The sequence below is a fragment of the Anabrus simplex genome, chromosome 3 (assembly GCF_040414725.1).
Source record: "Anabrus simplex isolate iqAnaSimp1 chromosome 3, ASM4041472v1, whole genome shotgun sequence".
Taxonomy (NCBI): domain Eukaryota; kingdom Metazoa; phylum Arthropoda; class Insecta; order Orthoptera; family Tettigoniidae; genus Anabrus; species Anabrus simplex.
This window is the reverse complement of record NC_090267.1, coordinates 238,978,367-238,996,684: the sequence shown is the minus strand read 5'-3', so window position 1 is coordinate 238,996,684 and position 18,318 is coordinate 238,978,367. Positions and strand designations below refer to the sequence as shown.

The 18,318-nt window shown below is 39.1% G+C and overlaps 1 protein-coding gene across 1 annotated transcript in view; it reads right to left on the bottom strand.

Annotated features, from left to right (window-relative positions):
* Window positions 1-1,011: 1,011 nt before the first annotated feature.
* The window catches only part of Rga (Regena), a 167,075-nt gene continuing 149,768 nt past the window's right edge, over window positions 1,012-18,318 (bottom strand). Inside the window, exon 7 of the mRNA XM_067142935.1 lies at window positions 1,012-1,801. Within this exon, the coding sequence (XP_066999036.1) occupies window positions 1,576-1,801 (226 nt within the window). The 3' untranslated portion in view covers window positions 1,012-1,575. The remainder of the gene's footprint in view (window positions 1,802-18,318) is intronic.

Here is an 18,318-nt window from a genome sequence, read left to right as displayed (position 1 = left end):
TTTTCAGCACTGATGAAAGACTACATACTGGATTATCATCATCTGTTGTACTGTAAGTGCAGGGTGCTGTAACCAACCAGGAGAGAAGAGAATTAGCATATTTAACATAAATGAAAGAAACTGAAGAAGTAATTCTGCAGGTATTAAGCCTCCATGGAAATGTATATGGTCCTTTACGACCGATAGGAGTAGGAGGGATGTTAAACACACAGCATTTTCGAACTCGTAGAACAATCCTCTTTGAATACAGTATTTTTAGCCAGAGAATGCAACTATACCTTGAATTTAGCTCTTAAATTTATACCATTTACAACCTTGTATTTATGCAGTATATATTCTCACAACTGCTATCAAAACAAGGATGAGAAATCACTTTGAACTTGAAATTCATATCACTGTGTATATCATATCTAGATTTGAGAAGCTAGTTTCTGAAGAAAAAGATTTGCGTTAAATTTTCTTCTCTTCATAACTATTGAAACTGAAGGCAGTGTGTAAAGATTACCACAAACATCATTCAAGGAGTGACACCCCTGTGTTGTGTAAGTCCATGTCCTCTTGGTAGCCCTTGATTATAGCAGACTAGGCAATGAATATTTAATTTTCACAACTGCATTGTACTCAAAATAAACTTTCAACATTTAGGTCATGTTCAGTACACATCAAACAGATGTTAAGTACAGAACAAAAATGGCCAATTGGACACCACTGGGATGCGAACCCACAACCTTCCAATTTTGCGTTGGATGCTCCTTATGTGATAAAGACAACCTGCCTACAAGAGGAGTAGACCACAAAGGAAAACCATAAAGGAGAAAGCTTTGGTTTGTAGCCATGTAGGCAAAGGTACTCCAAAAATCAATTCCAATTCTCAAGGTTGGAAAAGATACACACCAAATTGTAGAAGCTGGAACAGGTCTATGGTCTACCTTATTATCCACAAATTCAATAGTGCAGGTCTTACTAAGTCTCTAATTTATAAACACATAAATAAAGGAGTCTTTACAAGAAATGAAAACATTTATTGTTCTTGGACATTTTTTCTTTTACTTAAAGATTCTTATTTTTTCTTTATACATGGCTCAAAAACATCCATCACTTCTACATACAGATCTCGAAACAAAAAATAAAAAAAGAACAGAAACATTAAAATAATTCCCTTCTCCGAGCCTCAGCGTAAAAGTAGGTCCACAGTTCGTTATCTTGGCCAAGGAATGAGTTCGAAGGACTAGTGAGTTCAGTTCGTTCATCACGTGAACATCCAATTCAAACAATGGAATGGGATTCAAGGCAAATTATATCACAGAAGAATTCAACTTGCACAGATCTCACACATGAAAAATAATTTTAATAGTTTTAATCATTTTTTAATAATGTACATTAACTATGACATATGAAAATGATGTTGAATATAACTTGTACTTAATATATTGAAACATGTTGTACTTATATGTCAGATGCTTTGGTTGTCCCTAACAGTCACGTTGTAGGACCTGAACAAATTGAACTGTAATGTGCCTGTTATGTAAGTCTGTGCCCTGAATCCAATCCCTGAGCTGCACCTCACTGTCGCGGTCATACAACAGGTTGAGTTGGGTGGAATGATGGCGGCAGATGTGGTCGTCCTTCTAACTTGTTGTAGTCCAGATGAAACTCTTTTGCGACCTTTCTCCAGTTTTGGGCATCAAAAAAGTAGTAAGTGCCACGCTCGTACGTCGAAGTCTTCTCAACAACACCCATCCCCGGTGCTTGCGTTATCCAAACTTTCTCTTCCGTGTGGTACCTCCATTCTCTGCTGTACCTGAAGGAGAAGAACAACAGTAACACAATATTACTATAATACATGAAGGACCTTAATACATCTAAACAGACATGAAATAAAGTAACAAAATAATCTTCTATAATACTGGAAAGCTTTTAATTTGATATACATTTCTCTAAATTTTACCATACCATACAGGGAAGTTGTTTGATAAGTTTCATAAGAACAGTGTTATATTTTCAGAGCACTTGGCAGCAATGTTAAGTTCAGTACATTTGAATACCCATGTCATTCACTACTGAATACCACCAACAGATGGCATCTGTCTGCACTTGAGGCTAATAAACACACAAAAAAGTTTCTGCACTTGAGGCTAATAAACAGACAAAAAAGTTTCTGCACTACCAGCCATGCTCCAAGATGAATGTAAGTTAAGTAGAACAGTGGAAACGAAATTGCAGTTTTCCACATTAGAAACACGCAGTGCCAACAGAAGCATTAGATGATAATGCTTTACCATATTGAACTGTTGCATGTTGGATTAGGATCTTCAAGTGCTAGCGCATAGCAACTGTTGACCATCTCACAGTGGATGTCTCATTTGAGGTGTTGGAGGCTGTTATCAAACAATTCTTAATGGAAGACAGACATTGGACTGCGCAGGAATCATCCACACACATTGGTATTTCTGTGTTGTCAGTGTTCCGAATTTTACAACATGTCTTTCAGGTGCACAGATCATTTAACAGAGGTGCAGAAGTTGACTGGATACAAGACCTTTGTATCCATCTACAGCAATTTTACTGCGAATGAAACTACATGATAAATCAAATTATTGCACTATTGACACAAGTTGTTTGTATTGTACTTCTGAATTCATTTTATGCACAATAAAACAATGAATTCTATTTACAGCGGATGACCCCGTAACGGGTTGTTGGATTAAATAGACGACCCAATGGATAAGTAAGTCCTAATCTCCCACGGCTGCGAGCGTCTTGAAAATAAGACCCCCTCAATTGAAAGATCCTCCAAGTTTTGAGACAAATTTTAGAAAAATAAATTATTGGACAAGCTGTAATTCCAAGAAAAATATTTCTTCAGAATTCTTTTTTTACTGTACTGTACATACTGTTACCTGTTGGCCAGGGATAAATTTCTCCCTTTTTTGGGTGTTTGTGAAAGAATGTCAAAAGCAGGGAAGGGGATAGGAATTTGACCTTCACACAGTAGCAGCTTTTATCTTTCTGCCTGCTACCTGCTTTAATTTTACTTGTAAAGCAAGTCCTGCGATCAAAACAGCAGCATTTTAATTTGAGTGAGTGTGTTTCTTTATTTTACTGTATTTGACAGTGTTACCAATAAAATGAAATCACAAAGGAGTTTCAATGTGGAGTTAAAGCTAGACGTCTTGGAATTGGCCAAAAAATATGGTAAGCCAGGAGTATTTAGTATAATAGAACAGGGTTCATTACCGCAAAAATCAATAAGATAAACTTAAAGCCACGAAAAAAAGGAAATCAATCTTGTTGCAGTGCTCCTAAACCTAACTTAAAAGCTTTTTCAGTCTGCTGAACTCATAAGTTCAATATAAATATAGTATTACACAATAAGTATCTGTAAAAAGACTCGCACTGTTGAACAAAGAATAAAAATACAATAGTGTGGTTTTTTACAGGTTTGTTATAGTGTAAAGTTAAATCTTCAAATACTAAACTTGTGTGTTAGACAGACTGAAAAGCTATTAAGTTACATTTAACTGATTCGACACTGGAAAGTATGGCTTCCTTCTTATTAAAGGATTCTTAAATGATGCCATGCTGCAGTAACATCCCCCCTCCTGGCACTAAAGCCTTGAAGGGCCTTGGCCTACCAAGCGATCGCTGCTCAGCCCGTAGGCCTATCGATCATGAGGTGTCGTGTGGTCAGCACGACGAATCCTCTCGGCTGCTATTCTTGGCTTTCTAGACCGGGGCCGCCATCCCACCGTCAGATAGCTCCTCAATTCTAATCACGTGGGCTGAGTGGACCTCGAACCAGCCCTCAGATCCAGGTAAAAATCCCTGACTTGGTCGGGAATTGAACCCAGGGCCTCCAGGTAAGAGGCAGGCATGCTATCCCTAATATCATAGGACCGGCCATGCTGCAGTAGGTGAACATTACTATACTGTAACATTTAGAATACTTATTTTGATTTTCATATTCCAAAATACCCATTTGTAAGACTCACCTTGAATGTAAGGCCACCCCCCAATTTGGGACTAAAAATTGTAGTAAAAGGTGTCTGAAGTGTGTGTGTCTCTTGTTTTCGAAAGTAGTTTCACACTGCTTATTGCTTATAACACCAAATGCCATTTTTAGTCAGTTCAAGAACCTAATATATTTCAATATATTTTTCAAAATATTTTAAATTAAAATATAGTACTGTAATATAAAATGCTGGATAGACCATTTATTATAATATTGGTTTAACCTGCTACTTTGTTATCCGACCAAGGGTCCATCCTGAGCAGGCTGGTTGGGGGATGTAGGTAAAAATGGCATTTTTTCTTTTGCTCATACTATACCTTAACATGTCAGGATTTTACTTCCAAAATATCACAGTTCAATGCCATCTGTAAATGTGAGAAAAATGAGTATCTGTAACTGCTTGTATACTGCCACACCCACTTCTGTAGGAAGAGTTTTGTTTCCATTACTCTTACGGAGAATTTGTCTTTCTTCCATGGAAACCTGTCATCAGGAAGGCTGTGGAAAAGTATGGCTGTTGCATTCTTCCGCTTCCTTTGTTGACATTGTGTTTATATACATGTGTTGCTGTCGTTTCATAACCGATTTACCAAGTGCTGATTTTGTGAGTTCTGTGTTATCCAAAGTAACAGTATGCCTCGAGGTGAACGTAGAGTTTTTAAGAAAGGAAAAAAGGACCGTGCTTCTCGGTTTACGAAAAAGAAATCAAATGTACCAGGGCAAGGTACAGAACAAGGTACCGGTATGCGAAGTACTTCGAGCAAGAAATCCAGTGCTGCTAAAACAAAAATTGATGGAGGCATTTCGTTCGACGAATACAAGATGGAAGATAAATCCTCAAGTGGGTTTAGGTTCATAGATTTGAGGATTCTGTCAGAAGTTATTCGTTCAGCTTGTGCATGTGCTAACTGTGGTGCGAGAGATTTGAGGTTATATAATGTTAAAGAGAGGATTGGTGAAGTCTGTAGGTTACATTTGTATTGTGATAGCTGTCAGTCAGATATTGCTTTTAGAATGTCTGAATAACTGGACTTGTGAAGCAAACATGAGATTGTTCTATGGAATGAGGAATTTAGGTGTTGGAAAGGCAGGTACCGACTTGTTTTGTGGAATTATGAACATGCCACCCCCAGCTGCAAGGTACACTCATACAAACAGAGAACTCTTGGATGCCCTTGAGAAAGAATGTGAGGATAATCTGATATCATCACTGCAGGAAGCTGTGAACCTAAACAGTGACATGGAAAAAACTGAATCCGATGTTCCAGTTACTGACTTGTGTGTTCCTTGCGATGGTACATGGATGAAGTGGGGGCACACATCACTTTATGGTGTTTCATCAGTCAACAGCATTAACACTGGCAAAATACTTGATCTGCAAGTGATGAGCAAGTTCTGTGGTGTTTGTGCCCTTAGAAATAAATGTGACAGTGTAGAAGAAGAGAGAAAATGGCAAAGTGAAAATAAAAATGTGTGCTGTGCAAATTACTCAGGTTCCAGTGGTGGGATGGAGCCAACTGGGATGAAACTTGTTTTTCAAAGAAGTGTTGAAAAATATGGGGTCAGGTATGTGAAATACCTTGGTGTTGGTGACTCCACTTTGTTCAAAACTGTCTTAGAATGTGAACCTTATGGCCCAGATTGTAAGACTGAAAAGTTAGAATGTGTTGGGCATATTCAGAAGAGAATGGGGGGAAGACATTTAAAATTGAAGAAGGGATTCAGGGGTCAAAAAACTTGAAGATGGCACCTCTAGGGGGTGCTAATAGGCTTACGCTACTGATAAAGAAATACATACTTTGCAGGTATATTATGGGAAGGCTATAAGAGAGAACTCTGGAAATGTAAAGGACATGCAAAGAGCTGTATGGGCCATTTATTTTCACAAACTATCAACAGACCATTCAACAGTCAACTGTCAACCATACCATCTTTATGCTGATGATCTGCAAATTTATTACCACACTGGAACTAATAATATACAACAAGCAATATGTAATGTAAACACTCACCTTGAGCAAATTAATGGCTATGCAATTAAAAACAACCTTAAATTAAACCCCCATAAAACGCAAGCCTTATCATCGGTACATCAAAGAATCTTCACATTTTAAAACAAAATTGCATTCCTCCCATAACTTTAAATAATACTGTTATACCTTATTGTGAATCAGTTTCTAACCTTGGAGTTATTATAACGGAAACTCTAAACTGGTCAGCGCAAATTAAGAATATCTGCAAAAAGGTTTATTGTGGCTTGCACCCCTTAAAACGGTTCAGAAATGTATTCCCTCGATCACAAAAAATTCAACTTGTTCAGTCATTATTATTTCCCATTTTTGACTACTGTGATGTAATTTTTACGGATATAACAAATGAATTAAGCTTGAAACTACAACGCACTCCCTTTACGGTTCTGGCCAATCCAGATTTGTTACAGAAGTGTTTGCATGGCAGAACCCAGAATCCTAACAAAAGTTTCAACTCCCTTATATGGAAGAGATGCACTAAAACTGTATTTGTCTTTTCAAATTTGGTCAAAATAGCAGCATATGATGCTTGTTTAGTGTTTAACAATGGAAATGTAGGGAGGATAAAGACTCTGAAGAGATTGGGATTTCAGCCAGGAGCTTTCACAGTGTCAATACTAAAGGACATAGATGACAGGCAAATTGCTAACAGCTGACTCCACAATGACGAAATTAGAAACTAAGGCTCATCAAAGGAGAAATTCAAAGAGGAAATAGCTGGAGGAGAGAGAGGAAACTGAGAAATATGGATATGGTCTGCACTAATTCATTAGATGAATGGTAAAACAATATTAACGATCTCAAATCTTTGATTCAAGTTTTCCGTAACTTACATTTTTGTAAGTTTAATGTACCTTTCCTACTACATACAACTTGGTATGCTTCTATAAACCATTATTATAAATAACTTCCTGGAAGAAAAAAGAATTTAAAGAAAATATTTTGGATTTTATGGGGTAACAAGTCACTATACTTTTTTCAAATTTAGTCCGTCAAATTTGAATTGCTCTAAAAAATAAAAGTAAATAAGATATCAAACATTTGTTCCACATGTATCTTCAAATTATTCTTTAGATATTATGAGCCAAATTCGGTGACTTACAACTTGATGGGTTTCTAAACAGGGTATATTTTAAGGGTACATGTTTCAGAAAGTTCATATATTCCTAGCATAGGAACCATGTAAGTGATTACCACAAAAATTAACACACATTTGCCCAGAACACTGATAATCATGCATATCAAATTCTATAACGTTATCTTTAAAACTCTGGAATTCTTTTAATGAAGTGCAATTTTGCATATCTTTTGTTTGCCTTCTGACATTAGCTCCTATTCCATGATCCAATGTGGTGCTACCATTAAGAAGCACAATCCATTGGCCTTCTAACACATATAGTGGATTTCCATCACTGCTGCTCTATTGCAAGATATAACACCGTTGTCACAACTTATGAAACAACCCCTGTAAATCAGAAAAGAAAAGAAAAGAAAAGAAGAGAAAAGAAAAGAAAAGAAAAGAAAAGAAAAGAAAAGAAAAGAAAAGAAAAGGAAAGAAAGAAAACATAATTTAAAACACAAATTAACACGTTCGCGGCTGATGACGACACATATGCGCCATGACTCCACTTTCACTGTGCCGATGACGACACACATGCGTCACACTCTGCGCCAGATATTAAAGCTCGAATTTCCGCCAATATGTATGGAAACAAACAGACCTCTTATCTGCGCATTATTAAGGTATTATTAAACATATGCACCATCCAGGCATCAGATCAACTGTTAGTTACAATCTCTGTAGCCACTACAAGTTAGCATATATTTCTGCGATGTGAAGAGAGAACAGTGAAGTTTCAAAACCTTCTCACCGGAATAAACCCTGTCTTAGCGGGATAAACAGGCGATTTGCAATTAATGATGATAGTCTGGAAGCTCTCCTGAACGCTAGTGACAGCGACAGCATTGATAGTGACGACAGTGATGACAGTGTGAAAAGTGACTGTAGCTACCTGAGTGAGAATTTTAATTACGGACGTGTGTGTCGAGCGTCTACTCCCAATTCTCACATTACAGAAGATGCTATTTGCTTTACGTCGCACCGATACAGATAGGTCTTATGGCGATGATAGGATAGGCCTAGGAATGGGAAGGAAGCGGCCGTGGCCTTAATTAAGGTACAGCCCCAGCATTTGCCTGGTGTGAAAACGGGAAACCATGGTAAACCATCTTCAGAGCTGCCGACAGTGGGGTTCGAACCCACTATCTCCCGATTACTAGATACTGGCCGCACTTAAGCGGCTGCAGCTATCGAGCTCGGTTTACAGAAGATGAGGAAGATGCAAGTAATATCTCATCTCCAAATCTCCCACCAAATAACATGGGCAATATTTCAGGGGTCATTTCTTGGAGTTCAGATTCGTCCTCAATGAAACAAACTTTATTGGTCAGCCAGGAATGAAGGTTCCACTGCCAAGTGACGCGAAACCTATTGATTATTTTTGCTTGCTTGCAGATGACAATTTGCTGAATAACACTGAATGTAACGCATTTGCAGAAGAATTATTTTTGCGAGGAAATGTTACTGAAAAGTCAAGGATTACGGACTGGTTCGATGTCACCGTGGATGAGTTCCGTGTATTTTTAGGACTTATGTTTCACATGGGTGTTATGCAAGTGTCTCGTATTAGGAATTACTGGAAAACGCACAGGTTATTTAATATTCACGTTTTAGGAACTACATGAATAGAAATAGATTTCTACTTCTATTGAAGTGCTTTCCATTTTGCAAGAAACCCAGCTGAGGGAGATCCAAAACCAACAGTTCGTTTGTATAAAATACGACCAATGATCGAGTACTTCAATGATAAAATGAAAGAGGTTTATGAACCTGATAGGGAGCTGTGTATTGACGAATCCATGATGATGTGGCGTGGTAGGCTGATGTTTCGTCAATACATAAAATATAAGAGACATAAATAAGGCACCACGCTCTATATGCTCACGGAGCCGGATGGAATGGTTATAAATTTTACTGTCTACACCGGGATAACAGACGACTTAGGTGGCAAAGGCCATGCTGCAAATGTAGTGCTCCATCTTATGTAAGGCCGGCTAAATTTAGGACATGCACTCTATATGGACAATTTCTATAATAGCTATTCTTTATCTGCTACTCTTGTCAGTAACGGGACACATTCTACTGGTATGCTCAGAGTTGGCAGGAAGAAAACACCAGCCAGCATAGTTGAGAGCAAACTAAAACTTGGCGAAGTTGTCTGCTCTAATGCTAATGGCATAGCCGTGGGAAAGTGGCGGGATAAGAGCAAGGTACAATTCATTTCCACAGAATATGAGCTTGACATGGTGGAGGTCAGCAACAAGAGAGGGGCCAAAAAACAGAAGCCTAAACCAATAGCGGAGTATAATATACAAATGTCAGGAACAGATCGCCACGATCAAATGATTTGCTACTATCCTTTCACAAGAGAAACAACAAAGTGGTATTGAAAACTAGGAATTCAAGTGGTTGAAATGATATTATACAATTCCTACAAGCTGTATAACAAGTTCTCTGTAAAGAAGGTATCACTCTACGACTTTCGACTGGCGATAATTGAGGAGTTATTATCAGCTGACTATAGGCCACCGTTTCGTAGGCTCCCAAAATCTCTCACACCGCCTACAGGGACTCATTTTGCCAGTAAATGTGCGGCTAAGGAGAATGGACGTAGACTGAGGAAACAGTGCAAACAGTGTTACGAAGAGGGGTGGCACAGGGACAGCATGTTCTACTGTAGCGAGTGTACAGGACCTGCAGGCTTGTGCCTTTGGAAATGTTTCATGGAATTCCGCAAGACACAGAAATAACTGACCACAAACAATGGCATGTCTCCCTGTGTTTGTTGTAGCACACTGTATTGACTAGTTACATTATACAGCTTATTGAGTAATGTAAGTATACACTGTTCACACAGCAATAAGATTCTACTGCACAGTATTTTTATGTGAAATGTTCAAAACATTGATGCAGCATGTAACTTAATTTTAAAACAAATGTTGTAAAAAAGTTCTCCAATCAAACAAAACATTATTTTCCTCGTTCCACTTCATTACCAGCTATGACGCACATGCTGCATCAAACGGCACCGAAAGCGAAAAGCTCATTGGTAGTGCCGCAGACGCAGCGTATGCGTCATGGCTCGTATGCACATAAATAATAGTGAAATAATTGAAATCATAATCTAGAATGCATAAGGACACAGAAATTCACTCTTTTAAACAAAAAAAAAATTACGGTACCACGGTAATGGTTGCCATATATGTGAGCGGCCGCGAACGTGTTAACCAATCTACTGCCATGTTTCCTATGTGGTTTTTCAGTATCACTGGTACAAGGCTTGGTTGGGTCATCAGGAATTTAGGTAGAGAAGAAATAAAATAGTTTCAGATAAAAAGCACTAAAGAATAGGTCCTAGTAACTTAATTTTAAAACAGTGCCAGATACGTTAAAAGAAATGCCGATTTCTCCAATTATATTATAAATCATCAATCAAAGCAATAAAAGTTCTCAGAGGTTTACATTTTTTGCTTCACAATTAGTGGGGAATGTAGGCGAACTATCTATCGGGCTATGCGAGGAGTAACATAACCATGATGAAATACCACTTGTTTAGTTAAAATACTGGTTTATTCAACATCACAGGACATACTATGTATGCAACTGTACAAGTCCACTCTTCCAAGTACACACAATTCAAATACATCAGCTTACTACATCTTGAAACATCTATGCTACGACTGACTTCCAACTGAGTGCTACATCCAACTAATACACACTGAGAGTGACTGGGACACAGCTCACATACATAATACACAGCTGACTGAGTCCACAGACTTTACATAACACCACAGAGTAAATGCCACTTCCAAAGCATCCTCAATATGAGGAAACATTGATCACTAACTTCCCCCCCCCCCCCCCCTCAATGTTAGACTTAGTACATTTACATAACATAAACATTTCAACATTTTAACAAACCAAGACCTTTCATACAATTGTCAAGAATTACATTTCAACATTTTAACAAACCAAGACCTTTCATACAATTGTCAAGAATTACATAGTTTACAGGCTTAGCTAACATATCAGCTAGCTGCTTGTCTGTTTCAATATATTCTACATATACACGCTTCTTTTCCACTTTATGCTTTATGAAGTTATATTTAATATCTATGTGCTTCAATCGCTTCTGCTCTGGATTATTCACAACCTTTACTGTACTCTGATTATCTTTAAATATGGTTATACACCCTGTATCAATATTTAAATCTACCAAAACTTTTTTCAAGAACATTGCCTTTTCAATAGCTTGACATAATGAGATTAATTCTGCTTCTGCAGTGCTTAACACCACAACACTTTGTTTCTTAGATTTCCAAACTACCGTGTTATTAAATACCTTAAAAACACATCCCGAAATTGACTTACGATCAACGTCTCTAGCAAAGTCTGCATCTACATATCCAGTTAACATATTCCAGCTGTTTGATTTACAATACTTCATTTTTATATCGAAAGTTCCTTTTACATATCTAAGTACTCTTTTTAACGCTAAACATAGCGCATCAGATGGCTTGTTTTGAAATCTACTTAGACAGGTCTTGAACCATTAGTTGCACACATAAGTGAACCAATACATGATCTACATAATTTTTCCTTATCAGAGTATACCCACTTTTCACTGATTTGTACCGATCTTCACTCAGACATATTAAATCTGTGCAAGACACTCGTCCTACATACCTAGGTATTTAAGTTTATTGGTTCCTAGAAGTATTTCAGTTTGTTAATTTCTGCCAAATCATTACAAAAAATTAACAAATCATCCATATAAACTAACACATACAATATTGATGTACAAACAATAATCATTCTCTGACCTATGAAACCCATACACTTCCATTTTCTCCTTAAATATGGTGATTTACAAAGTCCATATAATGACCTTTTCAATTTGAGTACAGAACCAGACTGAAATTCCACACTTGGTGGGGGTTTCAAAAAGACATTTTCCTTGAACTCTCCATACAAAAAAGCACTTTTTACATCCATTTGATGAATTTCCAAATTATTTTGAACTGAAACTGATAATATTCTTAAAGTTTCTAATTTTCCAACAGGTGAATAAGTATCCTCATTTATGTTACTCTGTAAAAAACCACGTGCAACTAATCTTGCTCTACAGACCATTGAACCGCCTACTTCTTTCTTTGTAAATGCCCACTTATAATCTACGAATGTTTCAACATTTGGTTTCTTTACTTCTACCCATGTATCATTTTCTTTAAGTGAATGTAGCTCTTCCTCAATAGCTCTTTCCCATTGTAATCTATCCTTATCCTGGTTTCCTCCTAACTCTTTTCTCTTCTACAGTTTGATCTGAACTACCTGCTTTAGCTTTATCTTCATTACCAACACTGACTTTAACTGACTGAACTGTAACTTTTTGAGGTTGAGACTGGACTGATACAGTTACTACATTCTTATTCCCTAATTTATGTTAATCAAAAATCACATTGTGACCTAGAACTTTCTGTTTTTAGCATTCCATAACCTCCAAATTTCACCTGGAGCATAGCCTACCACAACTAGTTTTTCACTTTTTGGGTCTAGTTTTCTCCTGAACTGTTTAGGCATATCTCTAAGATGGCGGTAACTGGGAACGGGAGTGTTTTTGTACCTCCGACATATTACTTTCTTTTCTTAGTCTTTCTTGTGTATAGAAGTGTGTCGTACTGTGCTTTGATATCTAAACCATCCCTGAAGCAAGTGAAGTGTCGTGTGATTCAGTACTGCAATGGTGCTTCGCTGAACGGCATTATATTTTCTCTGCTTTGTCCGTCCCTGATCTCCCTGTGCTTCGCCATGCCCCTGTCTCTTCCAGTCAAAGGATGAAAGGTTGCCACGCTTCCTCACACGCTGTGTTCGTCATCTTACTACAGTAGAGTCTCGCTCATCCGACCTTCGCTTATCCGACATTCCGTGTTATCCGACACTGGTAGACTTAATTTGAACTTTTGGTGGAGACTAAATTCAGGCACACCCGCTGTGGAGGGTGCGACCATGGGTCAAGCACTGGCCTGACCGCTGGCGGTAGGACAGTTTTTTTCTCAAGGACAGGTGCAGTGAGTCTTCAGTCATTGTTCATTGTAGTATTGGTTGGGTGCGGATGTTGTAGTTTTCATATCCTCTGTGAGTATAGCGAGTAAATAGAAGAAAGTTTCTATGGAAGACAAGTTGAGTGCATTAAAGAGACTGGACAAAGGGGAAATGTGCCTTCAGATTATGGATGTTCGATGTGTTACAGTGGGAGACTGGAAAAAAAGAGGGAAGAAATTTAAAAGGGGTGCTCTACCAGAGCAGAGAAAAAATGAAAAATGTGAGTACAAAAAAGTAAGTGAAGCACTGTTTCTTTGGTTATCTCAACACCGGGAGAAGGACCTGCCAATATCTGGCCCCATTCTGCAGGAAAAGGCTGTGTATTTCCAGAAGGAGTTTAATGAAGGGGACCCTAATTTTCCTGCCAGTGTTGGGTGGCTTGATCGGTGGAAGAAACGGTACGACATTAGGCAGTTTAATATCTGTGGAGAAAAGTTTCTTTTCGTAAGACATCTGGAATGTTTTCGTTCAATACTGCATGTACTGTACAATGATAATTCAATAAACAAAGTACCGTAAAACACGTCATTGTTTTAGTACTAGAGTATGCTTCCTGTTTGTTTCAGTTCGTTTTCAAAGTTATTCTGTATTATCCGACATTTTCGGTGATCCGACGTACTCCAGGTCCCGTTTAGGTCGGATAATCGAGACTCTACTGTACTTCTTTCCGGCGACATTCATTTAAATCCAGGACCGCTTAATGTTTATTATCAGAATACCCAGAACCTGAAAAACAAACTAAATGACTGTGTACTCAGTGAACCTGAATTTGGCGAGTTTGATATCTTATGTTTCATGGAAACTTGGCTACCTGATTTTGTCTCGGACAGTGAACTTCCATTCTCGTCTAACTTTTCAGTGTTCCGTAAAAACAGAGGTACCGGTAAGCGTGGGGGGGGTGTTATGATTGCAGTAATAAACTTAAAGCCCATCACAGGCCCGACCTAGAAACTGAATGTGAGATAACCTGGGTTGAAATTACGATCTCTAGAACTAAAAACTTGTTAGTTGGCTGCTTCTACCGCCCACCCTCCGGTGATATCACAGCGTTAGAAAATTGCTTTAATTCAACTGTTTTGGCTCTGAATAAATCCAACGATATTGTGCTAATCGGTGATTTCAATTCGCACATATCCTGGCAATCTACAACCACTGGAACAGTAACCGACCCTGTGGACTCATTTATTTTGTCTAATTTCATAAACAGTCTTCATCTACATCAGTTCTGCTTAAAACCCACCAGAAATCTGGCAACATTGGACCTCCTCTTCTCTACAGTAACTAGTGTTAGTGTATCTGTTGGCAGAAACGTTCTTAGCGCTGACCATGACTCAATCGAAGCTACCCTCAGCCTACCTGCTTATCAACATAAAGACTTCCCACCAGCTGCGAGGCAAACATTTCCTCTGTGGAGTAAAGTGGACTGGCTAGTCGTCAACCAGGACTTGTCATCCCTCCCTTGGTGCTGGTTATCAGCTGAGCGTGACGTCAGCAGTGCAGTTTCCCTGTTTGAGGATTTAATATTTACCACTATTAAACAGCACGTACCTTTCTCCAAACCCAGAACACACAAATATCCCCCCTGGCTGAGTGCTGAAACTAAATTACTACTAAAGAACAAAACCTGTGCGTGGTCACTCTGGAAGTCCATCCCCAATTCACACACGTATAATACTTTTAAACACCTCAGGAAAATTTCAAAATCGCATCTTAAAAATGACTACAACCGGCACATCACTTCTATAACTGGAAACCTTAAAAACAAACCTAAAAAATTCTGGACCCTCATTTCATCACGTAGAAAGTCACCCCGGATACCACTGAATCTTGAAATACATAGTGATGATGTCTCAAAAATTCAATGAGTACTTTCACTCCACCTTTACTCCTCCGGCACCTCTCACAGAACTACCACAGATCAATAGTGTTTGCAGTTACTCTCTGTCGCAAATATCAATGACCCCTAACGAAGTTCAAAATATTCTCAGTCGTCTCCCAACAAACCGCTCCACCGGGCCCCATATTCCTCAAAAATACTTCTGCATCTCTCTGTGCACCGTTATCTACAATTTTAAACCTGTGTATGGCTACTGGTACATTCCCCGACAAGTGGAAACAATACAATCAATAAATGAAAAAAGGTTCCAGCTAATCGATACTTTCTCTTTTTTATTTAGCCTTGGGCTATTTATAAATACATTAATAATCACAGAACATGTTTCGATTGCTTAGCAATCATCATCAGCTGTTTTACATGTAGCTTAGGTAAAAATAGCATAAAATCAATCTCATAATTTACATTAAAACATTAAAAACAGGTGTTAGTAGAAAGCGTATAGGTGTGAGAGGTGGGGGGGAGAGTGCATTGAGGGCGGTTGTTAGTTGGACATTAAACTTAATATTAAAAACACTTATTGGACTAAAATGTCTTAGGTTCACTATAAGTCCTGAGAGCTTTTCCAATAAAATCACTTGCTGTTAAAAACTTGGAGATTTTTGGTAAAATGCTCCTGTTGAAATGTTTATGAAGTGTTTATGTCTTCTTAAAACGGCTTCTGGTTTTCTTCCCCATCACTTTTCCACCTAATAAGAAACAAGTATACAGTTCAAGAGTAACTGCAATCGCTTTCAACCTGCCTCAGATGCAGCAGACCCACGCCAGGTATGGTGGCTTACAGCCTGATGATAGGCCAAGCCTTGTGATTGCGCAACAACCCGGAGAAGAAAACACACTCGAATAGAAACAATCAATGTACTGAGTTTGACTGAGAAATGTGAAAAGTTAGTGGACATCATGGAGAGAAGGAAAATATCAATCCTAAGACTGAGTGAAACTAAATGGAAAGGTAAAGGGAAGAAAGAGTTGAGGAAAAACTATACCCTCTACTGGAATGGTAACACATAACACCTCCAAGAATATCCAGACAAAACAACCTAATATGCAAGTTCAGGAAGATAACAATGAATCCAAGTCTTCCCATTCATGAAGACACAGTTGTTAGGTATGGACGTCTGAAATCAAGATCTCTGCCCATTCAGACTGCAAGAGAACTCATCAATAGGAACTTTTAACGGTTCCGATGAATGGCAATTGGAGTGGATCAACACAGCTCCAGATGAATGGCAGACCCTCTAGTCTTCAACATCCACCACCTGGTTTTAATCTCCCCAGAAGAACTTGGGTTCTTCTCAACAGAGTCCATACCAATCATGGACGATGTGGGTCATTATTGCATAAGTGGGGTATGCACTCCTCCCCTGAGTGAGACTGTGGTGAGAAGAAACAGACCATCTGTCATATTGTCACTGAATGTCCAAAGAGGTCGTACTCCGGTCAGCTGAAGGAGTTTGTGTGTGCTTCTGACGGGGTTGTACAATGGTTGGACAGTTTAGATTTGAGTTTGTGAACTGTTTCTGAGATTGGTTAATTGTTTGAAGTGTTATATTGTTTGTTATATGAGGATTGGGGCAAAAGTCATGGGAATTATATTTTTTCTCGCAGATATGTGAACGGATCACAAACGTGTATGTGTCATGTGGAAGTTCTGCAGGCACAGTGTGTATGCAGAACAACAGATGGCTCTGCGATAGCTGGTAGTAGTGCAACGAGGGGTATGAAATCAGTCAGTTGGTGAGTGACGTGCGAGATGGAAGTAACCCGTGTTGAGCAGCGCGCTAACGTCAAAATAGCCGTTCTCCGAGGGAGAAATGCAATGGAATGTCACAGTGAATTAGTGGAAGCCCTTGGGAATAATGCCCTACCATACCGTACAGTAGCACGGTGGGTATGAAAGTTTCAGCAAGGACATGTGTCAACAGTGATGAGCTACGTTCCGGACGACCTGTCAGTGTGCGGACTTACGTGGCACGTGCCGTCAGCGAGCAGCTCCTGGATGAAGACAGACGATGGACGCTACTGGAGTTAGAGAGGGCAAGTGGCATCGAGAAACGCACCGTCCACAGGATATTGCGTAATGAGCTGCAACTGCGCAAAATCGCATTGCGGTGGGTACCACATGCACTGACAGAAGTTCAAAGGTGGGTGCGCTATGCAATATAATCCGACCACCTTGCATGCTGGCAACAGGACAACGATCAATTCTTGTCACGAATAATCACCCGCGATGAATTTTGGGGCAGGGCATACGAACCAGAACTGAAACTCAGTCTGCGGAGTGGCGACATGTTGGATCACCAAGGAGGCAGAAGGTCCGCCAGAATCCTTCCCCAGTCAAATTGATGGTGATTGTCGCGTATGACGTCAGGGGTGTCTTTGTTTGCCATTTTGTTGCACATGGCAGAACAGTGACCGCACAGTACTACAGGGACTTCCTGGTGCGACAGGTACGATGTGGCGTTCGGGAGAAACGTCCGGATCTTGTAGACAGTGCAATAATCCTGCACGACAATGCAAAACCACATAAAGCAGATTGTGTAGTGCAGCTACTGCAACATTGGGGAAGGGAAGAATTGAAGCACCCACCGTACTCTCCCGACATTTCACCTTGTGACTTTGATCTCATTCGAAAGATTAAGGAACCACTACGTGGTAGGCAGTTTGCAACACAAGAGGACATTGCTAATGCTGTGCGCCAACAGGTGACCTGATTTACACATGGTGCGGCAAATGCCGAGGCAGATGGTATTCAGCGCCTCCCACATCGTTAGCAGCGTGTGGTGTCAGTAGCAGGGGACTACTTTGAGGGTCTTTAGGCCCCAGTTTGTCATGTCAACTTTATGGGTACTGTGTTGTCATTCTTTTGCACTGCGAAGGCCATACTGCCCTGTATACTACCGTAATAAATTAGTGTGTTACGATATTTCAGTGCTATTCATTGTCCACACATGAAGTTAACACCTTGTCCTTTCATCTGTATATGTCACATTTTCCAACAGGACTGGTATCTTTAAGAAAAAAAATAGTTGCCATGACTTTTGCCCCAACCTTCATATTTTTGAATGTTTGTATGTAGAGTTATGTACTAGCCATAAGCTAAATAAATAATAACCGAGAGATGAGAAATTGAATAGGATTGATATTGTCTAAAGAGTTA